At 41.5% G+C, this 26,334-nt stretch overlaps 1 protein-coding gene across 3 annotated transcripts in view; it reads right to left on the bottom strand.

Annotated features, from left to right (window-relative positions):
• Positions 1-1,194: 1,194 nt before the first annotated feature.
• Positions 1,195-26,334, bottom strand: part of poc1b (POC1 centriolar protein B) — a 51,250-nt gene continuing 26,110 nt past the window's right edge. For 2 of the 3 annotated variants that reach the window (XM_078256507.1, XM_078256508.1), the window contains 2 exons: positions 5,958-6,266; positions 1,195-1,960 (listed from right to left, as the gene is read on the bottom strand). In XM_078256507.1, coding sequence (XP_078112633.1) covers positions 1,802-1,960; positions 5,958-6,266 — 468 coding nt within the window. In that variant the 3' untranslated portion in view covers positions 1,195-1,801. Of the gene's footprint in view, positions 1,961-5,957; positions 6,267-26,334 lie in introns of those variants that run through there. The other variant, XM_078256509.1, reaches the window with a different exon arrangement.

Genomic DNA, 26,334 nt, shown 5'->3' with positions numbered 1-26,334 from the left:
ACCTTGGGTCAAGTTCAATTCCAAAATCTAGTCTTTTTCACTTTCCCTCTGATTGACAGATCTTGCAGAGTTCCATCCATCCGCAACACCATTAACGTACTGTAAAACAAAGACCACAAACAGACCCAGATATGTCAAGCACATTAACAATAGCTGCCTTTTTACTTGTTATAAATCCACAACTTTGCAACATAAATTTGATGCATATTCAGAAATATAATTTACTTTATATTTTGAAATATATAGCATATAACATAGGAAACTAGTGTAAACAGAGTAAGTTATGGTCTAGTGGTAGTCCCTGTACTAAAAGAATTGTACAGGATCTCCCAAGTATAGGAACAAAAATGTGAGTGTGCTCTTTAAAACAAGAACTGTGGTGATATAACAAGACAGATGTGGAAACAGGTTGGATGTTGGTCTAAATCTATTCCCGGTTTTCTTTTGGAATTGACGTTTCTGTTTTTATACTTCCCCCATTTATGCATCTTGTCTTTTGAACGTTGCATGAAAGCCCAGGTCTTACACCATTCCTACAGTCTCCTCTCCGCAGTGGGTGAACTGGATTTGGTCCCCCATCTTAGCAGGGTGCACCACTATATGTAACTGGGAGAAAGAAAAAGATGCAGGAAGAGGAGGAAAGCCAGTAAAGCCATAGAGGAAGAGAAGGATGTGGTGGGGAGAGCAAACAGCAGCCAGCGGAGAGCTCCCCCTTTGTGTGGCTTTTTTAGTGCTTCCTCCCGACCCGGCCGCATCGCTCACCACATCTCCGCCGCTGGAAAAACATAAACAGCTAAAGTCTCCACGCTGGGCGAGAGCAAGCCAAAACATTTCACAGTCACTGGTGGAGACAAGAGGCACTGTGACACGTATCACATGAACAAGCGTTACCAGATAATAAACAAGAGTTACGTGGCTGTATGGAAGCCCACGGCCGCCAGTCAAGCAAAATGACACGTGATAAGTTAGGGGTAATGGGAATTTCAATATTTAGGGTAAATTGCAAGTTAAAGAGGTATTACAGTACATCAAAAATATTTAGTAAGTTATAATGTTACTCTTGACTTCCTATATGAGAAGTAAATCTCACGTGACACTAAGTCATAATGTTGACTTGAGAAATAAAGTCCTAACTGACATATCTAATAAATCTAACTTAGCCTTTTGTCTGGACAGAGATACTGACAAAACTAATAACGTGTGCAATATAAGTATATCATTTATTCATATAAATTATATCGTGTATTTGAAGCAATATGGAGCACTTTTTTTAAATTACAAAAAAGATGCAAAAGGATACAAATGAAAGATGTAACTGCAGAAGCCACCAACTGCTAAAACGTGCTAATACACAAATATACAAATACAAACACACACACAGGGGCCATACAGCTGATGAGCACCGTCTGTTTTAATATCTGCAGCTGTCCCAATTGGATGTAAAATACATATCTACACACACACACACAAATGGAACACACACACACACACACACACACACACACACACACGGAATGTCCCAGGCTGTGCTTGGATGCACAACTGGATATCCTTAAGGAGATGAAGAAAGACATGGAGAAAATACCCACACACACACACACACACACACACACACACACACACACACACACAACACTGCCCAAATCCTGATTAACCCACTGACCCCTGAGAGAGACCACCAAAGTGGACATTTAGAATCACACTCAGACACACACACCCATGTCCAGCAGTCTTGGGGTTAAGCAGTACGACACGGTCTGTGTGTGTTTGTGCTGCAGTCTGAGAGAGGGCGAGGTCGTCCTCAAGTGAAATGGACAGGTGATCCATCCGTCTCCTCGCTCTCCGTCCTCTGCCTCTCTTCTGATGACAGCACGTCCTTGAGAAGCTGGGATTGGTTGAGGAGACACTCCTTCAGCTTGTCCTCAGTCAGGGTGAGACGCTCCTCCAGCACTGAAACAGTCTTTGTGTTGGGGGGGGTGGGGGGGTAGAATAATTATAAAGCAGTCATAGAATAATTATAGAAGTGGAAAATCTGAAGAGCAGAGATCAGTCTGAGAGCCTTGAAATCAATCATGTCTCCATTATGGAAAAATAACATAAGTGCTAAAGCGAGACAGAAGAGGCTTTTTAGTTCTTGTGACACATCAGGGTGTTTTCTTTTTAAGCCTCGATGCTGAGAGTAGCTCATCAGCACGGTTCTGATGATACAATTCTACCAAGGGTTTAAAAGCCTTTTTAATAAAGATATTCATAGTTTGTTTTACAGCTCATTATGTTTCATGCAAATTAGATTTATCAAGCATTTTCTGGAAGATTTTCTGGTAAAAACGCACAGCAAACTCGAAATGTGTACATTCTTGTCTGATGGGTATTCTTTTGCGTGCATACATTATAAAGACAGTAGCGTTAATGTTTACATGCGGCCGCCATCTTGGATAACAGTCATGAGCAGTCGAATCACGAACGCTGTGTTTGAGCTATGTTACTGGTTACTGGTTGCACGGCGTTCGTCGTTCGACTGGTCATGACTGTTATCCAAGATGGCGGCCGCATGCAAACATTAACGCTACTGTCTTTATAATCTATCTTTGTAATAAACTGTCTGTACACTTACAAAGTTCTCAATGCTTCGGTTTGCATGTAGGGACCCTCATTATGCTACCGTTTAAGTGTGGTGCTATTTTGAGCCTTGTTAGTGGTATCAAATAGTGATTTACCCTGTGCCCCGAAAGCTAGCGTTAGCAGCTAACCCCCGGTTAGCTACAGACACATTCAATTAGCATGAAAACAGATCCAGGGTTCCAGACTAACTTTTTTTCACTAGGAGCACAGTGGCCCCCAACTGAAAATGTTAGGGGCACAACCAGAAAATTTAGGGGCACACACCGTAAATCAACATGCTAACCAAATATTCACATTTCTACTAATTTCCACTGTATTACTAATAAATACTTTGATAATAGATGCAGAAATTACAATGTGCTGTTGCAAATTCAGTGTCACCTTTGAAGATGCAACATAGAAGGTTAACCAACAGCACCATCGTCATGAAAAAAATAATAATAATATATATATATATATATATATATATATATATATATATATACCAGCTCTAGTCTACAATTACAATGAATTCAACTACTACTGAACCAATATCGGTACCGATACCTGAAATTCTGTTCAGTTACTCAACGGTAACTTTTTTTTTTTGGTACTTTCCCTCTATAATTACAAAACAATTATTTCAGTTGTAAAAATTATTGTCAAACCTATTTATCCTATGTACTTAGAACATTGTTATTTTATTAGAATATGTTACACTCTAAAGAAATTAAACAAAAATAAAAATAAAACCCCTCCCTCTCTCCTCCCAAACCCATCCCTACAACCTATTAAATTGAATAATTATTCATTTCTTACTCACTGTAACTTTTATTCTTGTATTTGTATATTCTTTTTTAGCCTGTTTTATTTTCATGACCGTTTTTAATTGCTCTTTAATGTTTCATGTAAAGCACTTTGAATGGCCTTGTTGCTGAAAGGTGCTGCAGAAATAAAGTTGCCTTACAACCTCAGCCTGTCAGTCAGTCCCCAGGGCACAGAAACCACCACTGTGCCTGCTCAGAGGAAGTGTAACGTCAACAGCACCGTGACAGCTTTCGGCTCGCCATTAATATCCTATCGCGGCAAACGCTGTCTGCGTGAAGTTTTGAAAAACTGTAACCACACTTGAAATCACTTTATTGGCATTTCTGTGACTCACTGTGACTTCAACAAAACTGCAGAGCCGACGTAGTTTGCACCGTCCGCAGCTATGCGTGTGTGTGCGCGAGTGAGTTTGTGTCAGAGCTCCGCTCTTATACGCTTATGCGCTCTCAGGTACCAAAATTTCGACGTTTATCGTGTAAAAAAGGGGACAAATTTACTGGTCGCACATGTGCGACTGGATGTGAAATTCAGTCGCACACTCTCAAATTTTGATCGCAAAATGCGACCGTTTGGTCGCAGTCTGGAGCCCTGAGACTCATACACATATACACACACATATGTTATTAACCCCTAGGTTCATTTTGCCCCGGAATTGTCCTTTAAGGTCTTCCGCTGTGTATGGGCTCGGCGAGAAAACCAGGTAGTTGACTATATCGGGATATGCAACTGAAGGAAGAATCACCGGGTCGCCATGGATCCAAGAAGAGGGAGCCAACTCGTAGGGATCTGCACCGCCAATAAACCGTAAATTCTTGAAATATCGTGCCTTTTCTTGTGGTCCAAGTCCTTCTCTATAGGCCTTTGCATCTTGGACACGTTTTGATGAGCTTTTCTGTTGTTTAGACATGGCTACATTCACTTGAAGTATCCAAAGTGCACAATACTCCATTGTACTCCGTTCAATTGTTTACACCGAGTGCCTCCAATATGGCCGCGCATCCAGGTTACCGCCCAGAACGTCATGTCGGTGAAAACCCTTTATACTCATTCATTATATTTAAGGGTGGTACGGTTCACAAAATCCACGGTTCAGTTCGTATCACGGTTTTAGGGTCACGGTTTTCGGTTCTGTACGGTTCTTATTTTTTCTTTTAATCTTTAACACTCCAGAAATATACTTCAGCATATGATATATAGCTAAAATTAGCATATTGAACGCATGTTGCACAATACATGCACACAGTGGCAGTTCTATCCATTGTTTTATTTCCGCTGTCGTCATAGGTAACATGAAATCCAAAATGTTCCCACACGCCAGACTTATACAACGCTAGCATCCTCCAACTCCAGGCAGCCTTCCTTATCTCTCCCACTTGACATTTCTGCATGTGACGTGACCTGCAGCGCTCCACACTCCCGAGGAGCGGTCGGCTCAGCGCCTCTCAAAATCTGACGAAAATCTTTTAAACTGACCTTTGTCGATCAAAAAAACAGACAGATTCAGCAACTGTGTGGCCTATTCCTCGCTTAAAATGTTGTCAGAAACACGTTTCGGTGAACTATTTTCGAAAAATACGAGATCGTATTCAGAACGAGACGCCATTAGAGTCTGTGACGCGTTCGTCCAATCAGCTGCCATGTGTTGCGTTCGTCACGCTCATCGCCCTCGTCGTTTCCAGTAAGTGTTTTAACATGGGTGTCGAAAGTGGGCACTACCGCAGTAAGTGGTTAGTGCTCATTAACAGTGTACTGACGAACCGTGCGACGCACACACGCTCCGAACTGAGATAAGCGAACCGAGATAAGCGAACCGAGATAAGCGAACCGAGCGGTTTGGATGTTTTTTTCATGAACCGTACCACCCCTAATTATATTGCTTCCCCAATTGATGATTTGTTTTCAACGTCTCAAACTTAGTATGTATGGATATTAAAAAGGTAAACCATAAAACTTACTTCTAGTGCAGGGGTGTCAAACATACGGCCACTGGGCCAGAACTGGCCCGCCAAAGGGTCCAATCAGGCCCACTGCATGACTTTGCAAAGTGTGAAAATGGCAGAGAAGTAATTTATTCCAATTCCAAATTTACCACTTAAATCTCAGAGAATATCCAAATTCTTTTTCCGTAAATTTTTGACTTTAATCTTAGAAATTCCGAGTTTTTCTCTGAATATTACCCCTCTCTCCTGGGTCCCTAACATAATTATTTTTTTCGTACAATGTCCTTAGAACGCTGTCGTAGCAGAAGCAACTTGCGTTTGCCAACATAAAGCTGACAAGAAACTCTGTGGCAGATAAAGTTTCTGATCTTTCTGGAGTGGTTTACTGGTCTGGCCCACTTGAGATCAAATTAGGGGTATGTGGCCCATGAACTAGAATGAGTTTGACACCCCTGTTCTAATGGCTTCTGCGTGCCTCCCAAACTTTCATATTTTCATTTTAATTTCCCCATTTTTATGTTTTTTGGGGGGATTTCACACCCTGCCAATATCTTGAGTTGAAAGTTTGGACCTTTACTAATAACTGACCTGCGTGAGAATATCCAACTGTTGAACAATGTGCCGCAGGGTGGAGTCCAGACTTGATGGATGCCCGGAGAGAACTTCCAGGGGGTGTGTCTGCCCTCTCTCCTCTTCCTCTCTCCTTCCTCCCCCGCCGTCCCCAGTCTGGCTCCAAACAGTCGTATGTGCCCTACCGGTACTCTCGTCTCCCATCCATCCTCCCACTCTGGCCTTGCGATGCGCCGGCAAACCGTTGGAGTGGTGAGTGTTGGCGTTGGAGTGGTGACTGTTGGCAGCGGCCTGTGTGGGCGTCGTGTGTGTTTGACCGTATAAGAGCTGGAGATGAAAGCAAGCGAGAGAGAGAGAGAGAGAGAGAGAGAGAGAGAGAGAGAGAGTGTGGTCGTCAGCTAATTGATTTTCAGTGCATTGTGCTCACCTATTTTTGTGCGGGTGTTTTCTTTGACAAAAGTGCAGTGCTCAGGCCTGCCATGAATTTTTCTCTCGTCAAATGCATTGTAACCAAGAAGAAACCCACACTAAATCAAATCACCATTGTGACACTGTGACATTTAATTGAGGACATGGCAGTGGAAACAGTGGGATCTCAAAATAACATCCCATTAAAGGCGTCCAGCCTGATTCAACACTCTGCTGGAAATGTGCAGGAAGCAAAGAGCGAGAGACGACTAGAAAAAGAGTAACATTCTTCTAGAGAATGTTAGCGTGCTCGCTTCCACTGTAAAACTGCAGTTAAAAACATTTGAAACTGCTTAAATGTGAAGTGTAGGCAGCACACAAACAAGTGAAGGTAGAAGTTTAAATGCTTAGACAAATTGAAATCTCAGTGGAGGTGTAAGCACTTGGGGCTGCAACTAATGATTATTTTAATTGTCGAATAATTTGTTGATAAGTTGTTTGGTCTATAAAATGTCAGAAAATGGTGACAAATATCGATTAGTGTTTTCCAAGGCCCAAGATGCCGGCCTAATATGGCTTGTTTTGTCCACAACTCTAAGCAGGGTTTCTGCAGGTTTTAACAAGTCAAATTTAATAGTTTTTAGGATCTTTTTAAGACCTTTTTGAATGAAATTTAAGACCTATTTTTTTACCGACGTTAAACGATGAACAACAAAATACAGAGTCACAAAAGTACTTGCAAAGTGAATAAATGTATTGCATTTGAATAAAAGCAACAGTAACAATAAGCTGTACATATACAGCTAATTATATTTGGACTATCGAAAGGAAGAACTACAACACCACGGAATAAAAAAAGTATTTCAATGAGCATTAGTGGTAGCGTCACATGGACGTAGAAAAAATGAAGACCTGTGTAAAATTATTTAAGACCTAGAACACAATAATGCGAATGTAAGGCCTAAAATTTTTATTTTAAAATTTTTCCAAGATATTCAGTTCATTGTCACAGAGGAGTGAAGAAAATACAAAATCTTCACATTTAAGAAGCTGGAATCAGAGAATTCTGACTCTTTTCATCGAGAAATTCCTAAAAAACGATTAATCGATTATCAAAATAGTTGGTGATTAATTTAATAGTTGCCAACTAATCAATTAATCTGCGCAGCTCTATAAGCACTGAAATTTCCGTTGTTAATATTAATGCTAATACAACACCATAAAAGGAGCCCTTAACAGTGAGCCAGCTTTATTGTCGGAAATGTACAGGAATCAGAGTATTAATTAGCCAGTCTAATATGCATTAGTGGTACATTATGCTATTCAGGTTTAGCCAACATTCTTCCTGCCTCATTGTTCTGTGTCAGTGGAGTAGGCCTTGAACCTGTTGTAACTCAGCAGACTAAAGGAGGTGACTCACACTGCTGGATTACTGACTGAACGACCGACCTGACTAACTTGCTGGCAAAAGTTCACAAGGTTATTTGCACAAGGCAGGAAGAGCGATAGCCACAGAGCAAAAAAGAGAAAATCTACTTCTTTTTATTTGACCTTTACTTGTATTGAGAGTGGTCTTGACAAAATGATTTTCCTTTTCATAAGTGGAGAAAAAAAAAAAAACACGAGGTGGGAGACTGAACAAAGAGAGAGAACATCATGTTCAGTTTAACCAGGGACACGTTTTCCTCGTTCATCATTTATCCGGGCAGAGACAACTGAGCATGACTTCACATTTAAATAGTTTCACACATGCACAACAGAAGCTTTACAGTGAGACGTGCTGCCGCTCAAGGACACCAAGAACAACATTTGGGAGTTTGCGATTCAAACTAGCAACTTTTTAGTCACAAGACTTCTGCTCCAACTTGGACTGAAAGTGTTCAACTATGACATCAAGTCAAAAACAAACAAATGAAAAAGTTTCACAAACTGAGTGAAGTGCATTCATTTATTAATTAACTGATTGACAGGTAAAAGTCAGCTTTAACAGGGCTAGAGAACATAACACGTGTTGTTCTTACCAGAGCCTTTTAAGCTCTTTAGCTAACTCACTTGCATTATTTTCGTTTAACTTTGCCATCGAGCCATTAATCTATATAGTTGATGAATAGTTGAAATGACCCAGCATAATTACCCAGGGGCCAACGGGGACGTCTTCAAATTGCTTGTTTTGTCAGATGAACAGTCCAAACCCCAAGAATATTCAATGTAAAATAATTTGGCAGCACGGTGGTTAGCACTTCTGCCTCACAGCAAGTAGCCACTGCAGAGTTTGACCCCCGGACGGGGAGGGCCTTTCTGTGTGGAGTTTGCATGTTCTCCCCGTGTTTGTGTGGGGTTTCCTCCCACTGTAAAGACATTCATGCTAGGTAACTAGGACTACAGTTGAAAATGAGCCATCTGGCTACCACTGGCGCATTTACAGAAATGTTGATTTATGTGCATTGTCCTAATCAAATAAATAAAATAAAAATCTTATTTAAAGCAGAGAAAGTGATAGATCCTCACATTTTAGAAAGTCTTGTTAGTAAATGACTTACTGATTATTACAGAGTAATTTCATGTCAAATGAATGATTGATTCATTAAGTAACCTTTTTACTATCCAAGCTCTCTACATTTGCTTCCAATCAGCAGCGCTCTCACACACACACACACACACACACACACACACACACACACACACACTCTCTCTCTCTCTCTCTCAAAAACCACACACCATGATACTTTGTACAGCTGTAGTCAGATCAGTGTCTAGACTCTACTCATAAACAGCACCAAGTGAAGAACCATTGGGCTTTTGACCCAAAATAATAGTAGGGTCTTGTGTGAAAGGTGGAAGGAGGCAGGTGGTTCATGGAGTGCACAAAGAGCAGCAGCAGTGGGGAAATAAATGAGGGATGTGTCAGGAGGATGGAGGAGGAAGGAAAAGGAGGGTGAAGAGGAGGAGGGTGTCACACATTCCTGGCCTAATGCATGGAGAAATCGATTCCGGCTCGCTTCCTGCACACTGTCCTCACTTCAAAGAGAGCATGGAGGGAGGCAGGAGAGGAAGGAGGGTTTGAGAGAGGAGAGGAGTGTGTGAGCGTGTGTGTGAAGAAAAGAGGAGGGATAGCTGCTTTTAACTCCTGAGTGGAGGTGAACAAAGCTGTCAGTGTGTGGATGGCGAGTCTCTCTTGCTATCTCTGCTCATTTCTCTTTTTATTTTCTTCTCTCTTTATTCCTCCACCCCCTCCTCCTTGGACACATCTGGCCAACATCTGCTCTGCTCATTTACACTCAGCAGATGCAGACGTAGACACCCCCCCCCACCGCCAGGATGTTTGGGTGCAATCAAACATTTAACAGGCAGGGTACCCCGGCTGCCCCGAGTGTCAAATCAATGCACACACAAGCAAATTCAAACACATACAAGCACGGACAAAGAAGACTGTATGAAACCAATGAGCAGCAGATAAGTGGGAAAATAAAGCGTAATCTACAGAAGCATAAGATGCGATTACAGCAAAATTCTGAGAATTGTGCAAACAAATAAAACATCTTGCAAGATATTCACAAGTTAGAAGCATGTAAACATGTTAATTGGTAGCTATTTACACTATCAGGTATACAGAAAAGCATGCAAAACCATGTCAACATGCAGATCTACAGTCATACTAGTTCACTTAATCAAATGTACTGACTAAAGCCCCATCACGTCCAGCATGTCAGACAGAAGCTCCATCAGAACACTGTGCCAGAAATGCAAAAAATAGGTCTAACAAAAAGATTGATTATAATACTTTCAATGCACATAGAGCAAGCTTAAGCCAGAACCTCAGAATTGTAACGGTCATTTCTGAGATAAAATCATCTCTACTAAGCTCTGAGGAATGTCGGGGGTCATGGCTCACTGTAACCGCAGCTAGTAGTGGCAGGAATGTGGCGATGGCGTGATGCCAGTCAGGGTTTTTTGTGCGATGAGAGATGAGTGGGCGGTTTGGGTTAGGGTGGCCGAGCACAGCAAAAACTAGCCACTGTGATAATAAGGGGGCAGTGGGAGTGACGTGAGAGTGTCCCAGTGATGATAGTGAGGCAACAATGCCCACCTTGTCTCTACGTGGCGTTGTGAACGAAGGACTCATTGGATTCTGTGACAAACCGGCTCAGTGCAGAGTGTTTGGTGAAAGGTTAGCAGGTTATGAGGGTTTTTGATTCAATATAATTGTGTAGTAAGTCAAAAAAAATTGTTTCACACTGTACACTGCATACAACTTCTACTATTACTAGAGCTGTAACAATTCCAAATTTCACTGTACAATTAACTGTCTCAGAGATAATTGTGATTAACAATGTAATTGTCTCTTTCAGTCAAATTTAAAAATATTTATTTATTTATTTATTACTTTTTTAAACAACTTAACATTTTGAATGAATTCCAGGATACATCTTTTGGAACGGTTATGTGACCCAGATAACGTAATAACACTAATACACAGCCTATGAAGTAAACAACGCCTCTTTATTATCATAAAACATTTTTTTTCTAACTGTACCCCCCCACCCCCCCACCCCTTGTCATTTTTGTTGCTATGAACGTGTATAGGGTCAAGTGCAAACAACTAACAATTGAAATAATAATAAAATATACATGTATAGTTCGACCACTTATATAATCACAATTTGGCATGTCTACACAAAATCAACAATTACCAGTCATATGCCTTAAAGGCGCTGACACACCGACCTGATAATCGGCCGTCGGACAGTCTGGCCAGGTCGGTGACTCGAGTCTGTTTGGTGTGTTCCATGCCGTCGTTAATTTGGGCCGATTTGACTTGCTGAATCGGCCAGTGGGCAGTCGGACTCAATGACCAATCTGATTGGTGGAGAGCTAGCCCTTGACTAGCGAATCAGTGCACTTATGTTAAAACACTTACCAGAAATGACGAGCGGGATGAGCGTGACGAACGCCTCTCAAAATCAGACGAAAATCTTTCAAACTGACCTTTGTCGATCAAAAAACTATATGGCCTATTTCTCGCTTAAAAATGTTTTCAGAAACAGAAATGTTTTGGGGAACTATTTTCGTAAAATACGAGATTGTATTCCGGGCGGGTCGGGCGGTCGTCATTTCCGGTTAAAAAATTTTGGGCGACAACACAGATTAGCGCCGCCTGCTGTTATGGAGACGTATTACGTCTCATGCACGCGCAGAACGTACGCTCAAGTCTGCGTCGCTTCGGTGTGATCCGAGGCACTTTTTGGACTGACGGGAGCCGAATGATCAGTCCGACTGCCTTTTCTGCCGACGATCGGCCACATGGTTGGTGTGTCAGAGCCTTAAGACCTCAGCCAATGTTAGAAATTGATTTTAGTTAAGTTAAACCGCGACTATGTAAAAAATAAATTAACAATTACACAATTATGTAATAACTGCTACAGGCCTAACTATAACTGCAATACATGAACACATGGCTAATAATCAGATGCAAAGTAAGAGATGCCAATCGATAATTATTCATTGCTTATACTGTTGATAACTTCGTATGACTGCAGCAGATTTATCTAACATAGAAATGTTAACGGAAGAGCAGCCCGTGTTAAAATGTTAACATTAGCGGTGATGTTTTACAAAACAAAGCTTCCCCTCCATTTCTAAATCAAATGACAGAATCACAGATGTCTGATCAAAAACATGATTATCATGAGCACCAGAATTAGCTGCGCTCTTTCTGTTGGCAGGAAACCAGTGACCCTTACATAAAAAAGCTGTTTGATCTTAATTGAAGGGCCTCTCTGATGTTGTGCCTCCCCCGCTCTACCTGCAGCCACATACTCAACTCATTACTCACATACTCATTCAAAAAACTGCCTGATGTTTACTACTTAACATTGAAAATCCCTTTCATGATGTGAGAAAAGATCGTCCAATGCTAATTACTTACTAACAACACTTCACTTTTTCACCAATTATCATTCAGTCAGATATCATTTCAGAATGATTCAAAATTGTGTGCACCATATTTTTTTAATGAAGCTCTAGTTAATAAAAAAAAAAAAGTCCTTTTCAAAAATAATTGCTCATATATTCTGCATGTATTCAACAACATAGATATAACATGTTTTATCAGTGGATGTGAATCTTGTGCTGCGTACTCTGGCCCGTCACATTGGCCACTGGAGAGGACACACATGCTCTCAAGCTTTGTGGTGTTAAGTACTCGCACTGGCCTGCCTGCCGTCGTGATGCCAAGCACTGGCTGTGTTTACATGCTGACCATAATGCGACAAATATTATTATTATAACACACTGTATGTGTGCTGTGTGTCTGATATTTTGCTGCTGCAACACTGGAATTTCCCATTTTTTTGGGATCAATAAAAATCTATCTATGTGTCTATCTATCGTGCCTAAATATTTCATATTAATGAACGCCTGTTACATTTAAGCCATTGCCAAATGAGTTGATACAAAGCTAATTAAGCCCTATCAGCTCCACAAAACACTCTGTATTTCTCAGTATGGCTATGTTTACAAAATGGCATAGTCTGGCAACATTCGCGTGCAGCAGCAAAGGACAACAGCAGCATTCAGGTTTGGAGACAAAGAGGACATCACATTTACCTCTTCTGACGTGTCCCTGTTTTTTTTTTCCTCTATCCTCCGTGTCCTCCTTGATTTGACGAGATAAACGCTTTTAGCAACTGGGTGGTAGAAGGGTGGGGGTGGTGCGTGATCACCGAAGGCCATGTGCCGACAGTGTTTTTGTCATTACTGAAAAGCTGGACCGAAAAACGTCCAGCTAGACACAGGAAGGGGCAAGTGATAAACGGTAACCACCACAAAAAAACTTCCAGGTGGTTGTGTTATTTCATTATCGTCAGCAGGAAACGCTCAGGGGGAATAGTCGTGCTGAATAGCAAAACAGGAATCATGCTTTGTAAGATAAACGGAGCAAATGAACGGTAGATTTAGGTTTTGCAATGTCTGGACATTCAAGGTGTAGATTAGGGTTGTGTGATTCTAGTTGTACGTAAGGCTAAAAACCCTGGATGATAAAGACAACATTTTTTTGGCGCAAATGTATTAATTAATTTACATAAGTGAGGGATCTGAATGCTTTCCCGAGGCCACTGTGTGCATCTGCTGGAGTTTGATAAAGTTGTTGGCGGATTTCAATCACTCCATGTTGACCAGTTGCCAATCTTTCTGGCTTTAAATCTCCCATTCTGGCATGTTTTTGGAACAATACACACAGAATACTGGTCTTTACAGAAGTATATATGTGCTGCATGATATTTACTGCCTTACTTGTACTTGTAATACTGTCCCATTCTCACATTTTACTAATCAGAAATGTGAACACACAACCTCACACGAGCAGAAATACACATACATACATCTCTTTTCAGTTCTTTCTGGAAAGTGGGAAAACACACAAACACACAGTCCAATTAGTTATATTTGTTTGCTTTTTCAGCAGAGTAGCATGAGTGCACAAGTCTGCGGCTGGTTCACTTTGTCACTCTCTGTGGTGCTCACAGGAAACGGACTATAAGCAACCGTCAAGCCCCATCTGAAAGAGGTAACTAAACCATTGCTTGACTTCCTCCGGAGCCTTTTATCAAGTATGTCATCATGACACAACAGCATGGCTTTATCTGGGAAGCTATGAAGATTTAAAATTGGCCGCTCTGTGTCACCTACAATTAATATGACGGCTATGATTCAGTTTGATTGATGACATACTCGTCTTATGAAATGTCTTGAACTAATTATAATAGATAATATTATTAAGAATTGTTGGTGTTTCAAAGCCTTTCCTGCCTTCACAGAAAATGCAGAAATCTTTTAAGGAATGTTTTGGCACGGAAAATGGTCAAATTAGAACACGCTAGATATATGGAATATTGGCATCTGTCTTTGAAACCTTTATTTGTCTAACTCTAAAGTGTACCTATCAAGTAACCTTGCCACTCCTTTCCTGTATTAGATGGTTGGGTGGTACTGAAATTGGTCACAGGATGCCATGTAATTTTGTTAATAGAGCAGGCTCCATGGCGGGAGGAAATCCTTGTTAAAAATCAAGAGGCATTACTTGCCCCTGACCCTCCGCCCTGGTTTCACTTTTCTATTTTTGCAGACCAACACACTTGCAAGTAAATGGTTGCCCTCTGGACACTAACACACATGCATTCCAAGCAAACATTAATAGCGGCACGTACGCACACGTACTCTTGGCTGAAATCCGTACCAAAAGACGGACACACACGCAAACAATTATTCACTCAACAACTAGCACCGCACACCCAAACCCAACTCACACAGCTGGAGTCACTCTCTAGAATTCTTCCCTTGATTATTAACATCAGGGCCCTACTCTTCTTGACACAGTCACATAGAAGATAACCTCTTGAACTTGGTGAGACTCTAAGAAAATGGTACTGCATTGTGTTGACTTCGGGTCACATTGACCCGTTTTTTTATTTTTGTTTTAAATCAGAAAAAAATGGGATGTAGAAATAAGCGCTGAACAAAAACAAACTGTGAAAAAAAAGGCGTCAAAAATGTCGAAAAAAAAAAGTGTTTTTTTTTTCTCAAGGTTGACAGGAAGACAACACAAGGGTTAAAAAAATCAGGCAAGCGTGGGCATGTTTCAGGTACCAGTGAGACGATTGAATATTATCCAGGGTGGCCAGAAACACAGACACTTAACTCAATTCTTTAACAATTATATCGCTTCATGGCGTCAACATTCATTTTATCCTCAGCTAGGTCCAAGAGATGACCCTGTGTTTTTTTGTGGTTCTTTGTGTAAAAGTGAGACTAACTATTGCTCCCATACTTACTCCAGCTCCTTACCCAGAGAATTGACGTTACTCTTTTGAAAGCAAGGGGTCAGTTTGCCAAGGCCCCTGCCTTAAGGGTGGTGGGGCCCACATTGCTGCGAGAGAACACAGGAAATAAAAATATCAACAGTACACTGTCAAGTCTCTCTAGAACAGCAATTCAATTCAATTCATCTCTTTTAGTGTTCATGTTTATGTAATGTTTTCAGCACTACAAACTGCATTACAGATGTGGAACAAAAACTAAAATGATCCCTTCAGGCGACACCGCTGCATGAAATTACAGGAAACAAGAAAACGGTGATTGTGGTTGCAGAGGCAGCAGCCGTCTTTGGCCAGTGTTCAGACGGTCATTAAACATGTCCCCGAGAGGGGCCACTCCATTGATGCAGAGGAGACGCCAACACAGAGTCCCCGCTTAAAAAACACAGGGCAAAACAATTCTCACATTTGCTGCAAGGCAATGCAAAGTCATCCGATAAGGAAACGGCCATCTTGTAATTTTGGAACCAGAATCTGCGCAGTAGTGATCAGGTAGTGGAGCCGCGTTATCAAAGTCCTGCTCAAACACCCGACCGACCAATCACGAGTCAATCACAGCTGTCAATCACTGTTTTTATAGCATCAAATAAGTACACACTTTAGAAACTTTTGTGATAAAAAATACCTAAAATGTACAAAACCATCTTTGGGACAAAATGTGGGACAATATGTATTTGACTGTCTACTTAGTTTGGTCCATGTCCCATCCGCTAACATAGAGGGAGCGGGATATATGACCTGTGGCATCCAGCCACTAGGGGGCGATTAAGATGTTTTGGCTTCACTTGCACAGTCTATGCATTAACCCCTGGTACAGAATGCCTGCTAAAAGTGGAATCAATTACAAACTGTCCTTAAAAACTCACCTGCCTCCTGTATGGCAATAAACAAAATCCTCCACCCCTGACCTTTACCGGGAAGTCAGGTGGCAGGTAGAACTGGCAAGAGATCTAAAGCGTCCAAAGGCTGTTTCCTGTCTTAATGCCATGATACCACATCAGAGGATTCATTTTCCATTCATCTCTGTCACACCTAATTGTCATGTACCCAGGTGCTCTATCCACACCCGCACAAAGCTGTTCTCACTCGCATATGGACACACAAACTGACACACCAAAACATATGCAGACTAGGAAAACAAGCACACAGTCACATGAACACAAACACACAAGTTATGTAACTATAATTTAGCTGGAACCACTAATTTGATCTAACAGGATCTTAGTCAGAGGTGCGGCAACCTTGATGTTTTTTCAAAATGCTTGAGCTGAAAGACGGGCAGGAAGCCAATAGAAGGTTCATGTGGCTTTGAGGAAGTGGATACATCCTCTTTATTTCTCAACCTCCCTCCCTCCTTTTCTCTCCACTTTCTGTCTGTCTCCGACATCCGCACAGCAGCCACCCACACACTCACTCAAAAATATCCTGCTTCAATCCAGCGGATTGCCATTAAATACACTGCGTTTTCTGACCGCATCTCACACACACACACACACACACACACACACACACACACAAAACAGCACAACATAACTACCAACTACTCACGACCGTACATGAAAGCACAGACCAACACACACCAAACGCACTCACACACCTTTATAGAACCACACACTTGATTCAACCCAAGAATACAGTAGGTTTCTTACAAACACATTACAAGGACACACGCAAGTAAGCAATTTGCACATCATGACAAACAATCCATGTCTAAGCCAAAACACACACAACAATAATTCCTCCACAAAGACAAAGTCTATTGAATGAATGCAGTGCCACAGCCATTCATTCATAACAAATGTTCCTCACTCTGAGGCTTTATGTAACAGGGGTCCTCGTTGGCTCTGATAGCGTAGCACGGCATCAGCATTTATTTGATAAGTTATGCATAAATGCCGCTTCTGGACGGAAGGTGTGGATTCAATCCCGATGGCAGACAAGATGTATTCCTGAAAATGTGTGAACACCGGTAGATGGAGACAGAAAAAGTGAGAGAGAGAGTGGGAAGAGGCGACAGTGTCTTATTATGTAACTGATGAAGAATTATGTATAACTTGTATTCTTAAATCGAATAATGTATGATTTCGTCCTTCCAGCCATACTATTCTAAATCACGAACTCGGTCCGTGCTGGACATGCTACTGCTGCCCTAAAAGTGCTCTCTGCAAGCTGCAAGCTAGGGTTTTTGACTGCTCTTTAATGTTTTATGTAAAGCACTTTGAATTGCCCTGTTGCTGAAATGTGCTATACAAATAAAACTGCCTTGCCTAGGGCTGCACAATTAATCACAATTTTATCAAAATCGCAATATGGACTAGTGCAATATCCAAATCGCAGGGGGGTGCAATATTTGTTAAAGGAAAACATGTGTCAAATCATTCTGTATTAAGTATTGTCGTGCTGCAGAGACGTCCCGGCCTACAAATTGCATCCTACAGACTAAGGAAAAAAATCTTTGTTTGGTACAGATCCTCGCAAAAATCACACTATAATCTGTATAATCCGTGTACTGCTGATCAATGAGTGGCGTCCAATCACTGTGATCCCTTTAAATGCACTAGAGATGCAGGATTGAACTGTAATCCACCTCTATCAGGATATAAGATACCAGGTTCAGGAAGTGAGAAACAGAAAACAAAAATGATTTTATGTTAGACAGGAGACAGTCTGAGAGGATAGAGAAATGAAGTAAGTGAAAGAGAAAGAAGAGGAAAGCTGAACTATATTGGTGTGAAGATGAACTCGGCAATTTGACCCACTACTGCAGAAAGAGTGAGTATCTGTTGCCGAATCCCACCAAGAAAGAAAATGACTCATCGCCCAGCACTGCTTAGCTCACAGAGAGAGAGAGAGAGAGAGAGAGAGAGAGAGGGGTGCAACATCATCTCTTTAAACAATCTTATCGCTCATACCCAAGAGCAAGATGTTCATAATTTTATCAGAGGAAATTATGAACATGTGGATAGGGGGTTACCAACTGACAAATCTGAAAACACTAATCAGCAAAGAATGCCCCCTAATAGAAAGTACAACGCTCACTGCAACTGACACTGCACTTCTATTCCACCAACGCACATCTCATTCACGACTAAACATCTACCAGTTGTTTGGAAGTTGCAGTTGATGTATCAGCAGTTTAAGATCATTTATAAAAGGTGAAATATGTAGGTGTTTTTAATCCTGTGTCGAATAATGGATAGAACACAGCACTTACATTATATTAGTTGGGTTACAGGTTCCCGGTTTCCCACTCATGCTAAAAATGGATGCAGTGTTGACAATAGAGGGCTTTGGTTGAAGCATCCTCCAAAAAAGGTTGCTCAGTGGTTATTAGACATGGGCAAGCACTTGCATCGTTGGTGTGGAAACAGGCTTTGTTGGCCTGGAAGTGGATTGTTTTGGGACCAGCTAGTCCACCCTCTCTTCATTTCCCGTTTCTTGTCTGAAGATTCCTTCAATTTATCCCCTTCCCTTTTTGAAGAACTAGTGCAATGCCTGTTCAAAGCGTGTCTGTTCGTGACTGGTTGATTGCTTGGCCTCCGGTACTGCTGCTTGCAGCTTTCTCCTTAACCATTGTAGCCCAAAATAATATTTACCTCACAGATAAATGTTACTGGTAAGGTTGCAGATTCAGCTTTTACTCACAAAATATTACAACAAATAAAATATGATGCATTTAACTTTTCCAGTATTTTATTGTGTCTTATATACATATTATTGTATACGTTTTGCATGCATACGGGTCACCACGTTCAAAGACAGCCTGCCTTCATTAGTGAGATGAGTCACATCAGAGCACAAGTCGTGATCTGGCCCACCGCCTGGTGAAAAGCCCTCATAATCACCAATCTGTCTCAAAAACAACAGACTAATGTTCATGATTAATTGGGCTCCAAACCCTTGATTAGTTTGATTCAAGACATGATCTAAAGGAAAAGGTTTGGTGGAGAGTTACACAACCGCTTCAAATGTCATAACACGGAGAGCAGTCTGGTGAAAGTGTGCTTCAGTAGCAGTGGATAGATGCAATGCTTGGTAACATAATGTCTAAATCATAACCTCATGGGAGTCAAAGGCGTGATTTAGTAAAAAATGTAAAAAAAAAGTAATTGAACGCAGCACAGATTGCAACTGAATTAAGATCAGAACTGATACACGAGATGTGCAGGTGGCCGAGTGAATCTGTAATCACATCTTAGTTGCAGTCAGCCAGGTGATGATGCAAGTAGTCCAGTTCGTCTGCCTTTGTGAAAAACTGTCTGCCTATGATCTGGTGTCCCTGTGATCGATATTAGGAGGACACTCCACCCACTTATATAATAACATCATGCCAAAAATGAGTCATCATCATGGGACACAGAGGTTAAAGGAGAACTCCGGGCAATTTTTACGTTAATGTTGATCGCTATACGTATGCGAGTACTGTCGGTAACTGACTTGGACAATGCATATTCAAAAAATTATAGATAAATGCAAGAAAGTGTTGAATGTGATGAGATGTTTGCGTGGAGTAGAATGGGGTGCAAGTAGACCTGCTTTGAAATCCATTTATCCAGGGCTGATGAGATCGGTATTTGATTATGGGTGTATAGTGTATGGGTCAGCTGCTAAAACATCATTAAAGAAGTTAGATGTAATTCAAAATCAAGGTTTGAGGCTATGCTGTGGGGCAATTAAGACCACAACCACCTGCTACAACTGAATTCCCACGGGACTTCAGCGCAAGACTACAGCTAGTCTTCTGTAACGCTGTTACTTTACAAGGAAGAGACATCATTTGGCCTGTTTCCATGTAGTTACATAGACACAAAATTTCGCCGCGAAAGCATGAACTGTCCCCTGGAGGACATCCATCAGACCAGCGGGCGCCCGTGGATTGTTGGGGAGGAAGTAGAAGGATGCCGGTCGGCCTGCTAGCCCGGCTAAGGCAACTAATACACAGTTCGCCACTGCTGAGACTCCTATATTTACCAATGCCAAATGGATCGCACACAAAATGGATATATATGCTACAAATACACACTACAAAAACTGCTGCTTGATGATTATTACCGAAGCCTGGCTGAACACACTCACTCATCCCAGACGGCAGCTAGCAGCTAACAGGGTAGGTGAATTTAAACAATGTCTGAGTTAAAAACGCAACACATTTTTTATGAGGAAGAAAATGCATTCAACACATTTGTTAGGCCTCAACAGAGCACTTTATGGTAAGAAACACTGAAAACCTCCATGGGATACCTTCAACAATTTCAGTATTGTGTAAAAACTCACTGTTCAACTATATTATCTACATTACTTTTGTGGAAGCAGCAACAAAGATGAAGGCAACTGCAACCACACTTCACTGCAACTTCAGAAAGTATAGAAGGTCAAACCTGAACTAAAAAGTAGATTTGCAAAATGCAGTCTGGCTGATATCATGTTCATCTTTATTTTACTCAAATCTCCCAATTGGGGGGGGGAAGTTTGATCTTCACAAGCAATTGAACAGTTAAGTGTAATCTTGTCTATGACTGAATCATATGAATGGTGTGTTGCGCGTGTGTGTTTGTGTAATTTCAGTGCTGAGAACAGGTCATTCAGTGAGGTCGGGCAGGCAGGCTGTGGCGGAAATAAACAAGCATATGTGTGGCTGTAATACATGTGAGCAGGAAGCTATTAACATGGCATTACTAGACCAACAAGGGGCAGGAAATTAAATTTAGCTGCTTCTGAGAAGGTTATGTCCCAGCCCTCCCTCGTGGTGGGTAATTGATTAAAATGGTTTTCCACAACTCCTGTGCTCTATACATTTTCCACTCAAAGATGGCATGTTTTCTACATTTTTTAGACAGCACCGCCTCGTCACTCAGCTTTGAGGGCTGTTTGTTTTTGTCTCTTTGTGGATATAAAATTATTTTTAAGTTTTAGCACGCTTGACTGACCAGGACAATCATTTGGCAAAAGGGTCATACAGTGGGACGAATGACAAACGTTATATTGTTTACTCTGGACTGCCGAAGAAAAGACTAAGTGCAGCTACCAAGCCTACGGGCAGTCCGACTTAACCCATATGGAAAAGGCACTACCCACATGCCCTCCCAATGCAACAACATGACATAACAGGTGACTGACACCATTGGTGTCAAATTAAACTAAGCTAGAGTGTTGTCCATGTGTGGTTTCCACTGTGCTTCTCCTCTGAGTGGTGACAAAAAAAGGCTGCACTAAAACGGAGTTTTCTTAGGCTGAGATGAATATGCTGTATAATTAATGATGTATAATTGTAAATCACAATTGCATTACTTAAAATTAACTATAAAATACAGGCATATCAGCAATATTTTAAACGTTTGTATCTCTGTTTTTGTGAAAAAGTTACTGTTGAAGATGAAATCTCATCTCCACATCTGAGGAGCAGTAAAATAACTTGAAATCATAAAGACTAAAATACATAATTGTGATCACTCTACCTCTGAAAATGTGTTTAGCCACAATTATATAGCTCCACCAAAGGTCAGACATACAGTAGTTTTCCCTAGTTGACAGTAAACATTACCGGAAACACATCTAGTGGCCAAACACCACTCGGATTCTGTCATGACTCTCTTTACACCAAGATAAGAGTTTAAGCAAACATAACCTACATTTAGCAGGATTATGACAATGACAACAAAAGGGCATTGGCATTTCAACACTAAACAAGGTGTTGAGTTGACGTAAGATTGAATGTACGGAGTCAAGGTCATAACTATACAAATACAGTAGGTCAGTTCTGGCTGTGCAAGGCCAATCTCCAGTTTTTACTTTGATCTGACATTCAGATAACTGTAACTCCACTACAAGTTAGTAAGGGCCTCTCTATCATCAGAGATAGATGGATGAAGAGGTTGAGACAAAAAGCAAAGGGAAGGGGGATAGACAGCCTGCTGTTTAACAAGAGTATGGTTGAGGTGGCAGGAACATGTTTTCCTGACATGGCAGGATTTCACTCTAACACCCGCAGAGCGAACATGCTCATCCTAAAGTGAACATGTGCTTTGGAGGCCTTAACCCCAATGGGTCACTGTAGTGAAGTTACGTACGCTATAACATTCACACTTGGGACAACATTGTGCACACTTGATCACACCCATGCAAATACACCCACACACAATTCTAGCCTTTGTGCTGATGCTGGTAATTATGTTTACCAGGAGGTACACGGCCACTGTTTAATGTGTTTAAGTTAAGCAGGTTTTTTTTATTTGCACACTTCCCCTCATCTGTTACATTTGGGCTGTTGCCATGGTTAAGAGGAATTGCCTCTGCCTTTAATATGTCTTTATTTCAGAGTCTGGAGTCCTGTTTAGTTCTTTGTTAGGTTGTCTAGATGCTCTGCTAAACCAGCCAATTTAACGTTAGTTTGATGGCTGTAACCAACTTTAGTACCAGGCACCCTGAAATATAAACCATATCCTCTTGTAACTTTCAATTTTAATGCACTGCATTTGTGATATAACATTCTTATTCTTATTCCGTTTTAACTACATTTCAGAATCAGAAAAGCTTTATTGCCAAGTATGTTTTTTACACATACAAGGAATTTGTTTTGGTGTTGGAGGTGCATGTCACACATTCTCTAAAATAAGTTAAACAAACAGGTTAAACAGAACAAACACTATATATATATATATATATATATATATATACATACATACATACATACATACGCACATATATATATATACACAGAATGTATTAAAAATAAGAGAGTGAGAATTAAGCTAAAAAGAGCAGAACAGTAGATTAAGTACAGTGGCATGTAGAGCCAGAGGAGGGGTGTGGAGAGAGTCAGGGTGGTTTCCGGGCCTTGTTGATAAGGCTAGTGGCGGATGGGAAAAAAACTGTCCTTGTGACGTGAGATTTTGGTCCTGATGGACCTCAGCCTCCTGCCAGAGGGGAGTGGCTCAAAGAGTTTGTTGCCGGGGTGGGAGGGGTCGGCCACAATCTTTCCAGCACGCTTCAGAGTCCTGGTGGCGTAAAGGTCCTGGAGCGGCGGCAGATTGCAGCCAATCACCTTCTCAGCTGACCGAATGCCACGCTGCAGTCTGCCCTTGGCAGTGCTAGCAGCGTACCAGATGGTGATGGAGGATGTGAGGATGGACTCCTGAATGATGGCTGTGTAGAAGTGCACCATCATTGTCTTTGGCAGGTTGAAATTCTTCAGCTGCCGCAGGAAGTACATCCTCTGTTGTGCTTTCTTGACGAGGGAGCTGATGTTAAGCTCCCACTTGAGGTCCTGGGAGATGATAGTTCCCAGGAAGCGGAAAAACTCCACAGTGTTAATTGTGGAGTCACAGAGGGTGATGGGGGCAGGTGGGGCTGAATTCTTCCTGAAGTCCACAACCATCTCCACTGTCTTTAGAGCGTTGAGCTCTAGCTTGTTTTGCTTGCACCACTTCACCAGGTGGTCAGCCTCCCACCTGTAAGCGGACTCGTCACCATCAGAGATAAGTCCGATGAGGGAGCTGTCGTCCGCGAACTTCAGAAGCTTGACAGACTGGTGACTGGAGGTGCAGCTGTTGGTGTACATTTCTCTGTAGCATCACTGTTTTCTGAATCAAATAGCTTTTCAGTTACTTAACGTTAGCTTCTTTATTGATCAAGTAGTGTAGTAGCGTCCCCACAAGCTACATTTCCTCAAGCATTTGTGAAGCTCAAGCGCAGCAGAGCTTTCTGCTGTGGTCTGAAACTGCCATATCAGTAGCTGCGGGACGAAGGAAAGGCGCACCTTGTGTTTGTTTACTAGAAAGTTCATGTGTTTATGGTTCTGGGGGTGATGAGACATTTTGGATTTGAAGCCGACGAAATAGGTGAGCCAAAAAAGACGAGGCAATGAAGTGTAAACGCTGGAGGAAAAAAAAAAGTCATGGTTTAGAGAGGCATTACCGCCAGCAAGTGGACACAAGTTGCTCCACTCTCATTCACGGACTCTCTCATTCTCTCTAGCTACTGACAAAAGTGCAACACCTGATGGTAAAAAAGTCGATATAAGTGTCCAGTCCGTTCTGGTGGCTTCATAGCCAACCAGTTTGAAAACGTTTTACACCAGCCCAAGCCTAGTGCCAAAAGTGCTGCACAAAAGGCAAAAACTACAGCTGATGGTTGGCCACAGATGTTCAATGACAGCCCAGCATCCGTCAATGGCCTTGGTGTGTCAGGGCCTTTATGTCCTCTTTTAGTCTCTTACAAAAGTCCTCTTTTTTTCTTGTAACTGCTCCCCAGGGAGGTCAGAGGTCAGGGTCAGCAGCGGAACAGTTCCCCTGAAATAATCAGTGTTTTTCTCAAGGGCACTTCTGCAGGATGTTTACTGTCATGGGGACTCAAACATGAAACACGGCTCTCCAAGTTCACTTGTTGGTGGATAGATTTAATCAGTGTTGCACATGTGGATTAGATTTAAGAGTGATCCTTCTTGCCAAAACGTGAACAACCTTACAGAGAGCAAAGCATGACTTCAGGCACACACGTTGACCAAAAAGTAAAGACTAACAATTTAGGTCATCAAACCAGACACCGGAGAACAGGGTTATTTTTTCCCTTTGCTGTCATTTTCGGTTCCTTTCTTTCTTTGGCACTTTTTTCTTTTTTGTACATCCCATTAGTCAGTCAGCAACTCTGGTTCCTCTTGTTTCCTCACCCAATAATTTGTATCCCTCCCTGTTATACTATATTTCCTCTTTATATTTCCACTTTTCTCACTTTTACATGCCAATGGGTGATGGCCCTTTAGGTTATCTGATTCCCTGTATCTACTGGTATGCCCTACAAGAACCGTTTGTTAAAGTCCGTAGGTCACCTCTGACGACTAAAGCCCAGACACAAAAAATGAGAAGACAGTGTTTGCGAATAATGCGTTTGGTCATTATGATCGCAACAAAGTTAAACCACATTTAGAAAGTTGCTAAATCCCTGTGTTCTATGATTTAAACCTTACAATCTAAGTAAAGTTTGAAGTTTCACAGTAAGCCTTTTGCCATCTTAATGGCACTGCAAAGTATTTATATGTCTAATGTTGGGATAGCAAGCAGAGTTTTGTGGTGAGTGTTTCAAAGACACCACTATCTTTCAGGTTCATGAAAAACCAGGATTACTCGAATGCTACGTGAGGTATTAGCAACAAGTAAGGGACAAACCACATTGGAATACCACATTGTATTTAACAAATCTGAACGGTGTTAGTGCTGATGTTTACGTCTATAGCATTCGCATTCTTTTAAATGAGCTTTGAATGGATTGGCATCATACAGCAGAGGTGCCTAAGAAAAGTCTCTTGTTAGAAAGGAAATGAGGCATTCGCTGAGAAGTTAAGCAACTCATAACCCAACCAGAGGTTTTTCTTTGGTTTCTTTCCCACCAGTCCCAAGTGGAGGTGAATCCTTTCACAGTGAGGAAGTGAATGAGCGTCATTGTGGCTTTGCATGGGATTAGCCCATTTTAAAGCCCCTTAGTAAGATTTACCCACATTATTCACATTTAATGGACATTCCCACCCACACATGCACATGCTGGCTAAAATGAAAATCCGTGGAATTGAAATAAGGCAGCAGGAGGCTTAATGCAAGGGAAGAAATTTCAAGGTTCACTGACCTCACTCAAGTGTGAGTATTGTGCGGATACAACTAGAGTATTGACATTATTGAAATGGGGAAAACACATATAGGCGTTGGAGTTCTTTGGATGAGTGAGAATGAACATACACTAATTATAATTTGCGTATGCAGATGTAACTCTTAAATGCAAAGCATAATCACTCAGGGGAAGCAGGTACACAGAATGAACCAGCCAAAAAATGGAGGTGAGAGTGGGCCAGGTGCACTAGCACTGCTCTGCATGGTCATACTGATGGCTTTCAACAATAACAGCCTCCCCACATACATATTTCCCATTATGGCAGGGGCCGTTCTCTCTAGTATAAGTAAACTTGATGTGTTAAGGAAATATAGCATGACTATGTGAAGCAGGTCCTAACCACATGTTAAAATATAGTAATGTAAAAATGTTGAAAACAATGATTATATGCAACATTAATGGGCTGTATTAAATCCATTAACAGTGTGCTGCTTTCAAAGTTGTTGAGAGGAGCTGAT

Source organism: Sander vitreus, chromosome 8 (assembly GCF_031162955.1).
Source record: "Sander vitreus isolate 19-12246 chromosome 8, sanVit1, whole genome shotgun sequence".
Lineage (NCBI taxonomy): Eukaryota > Metazoa > Chordata > Actinopteri > Perciformes > Percidae > Sander > Sander vitreus.
This window is presented reverse-complemented; position numbering and strand designations above follow the sequence as displayed.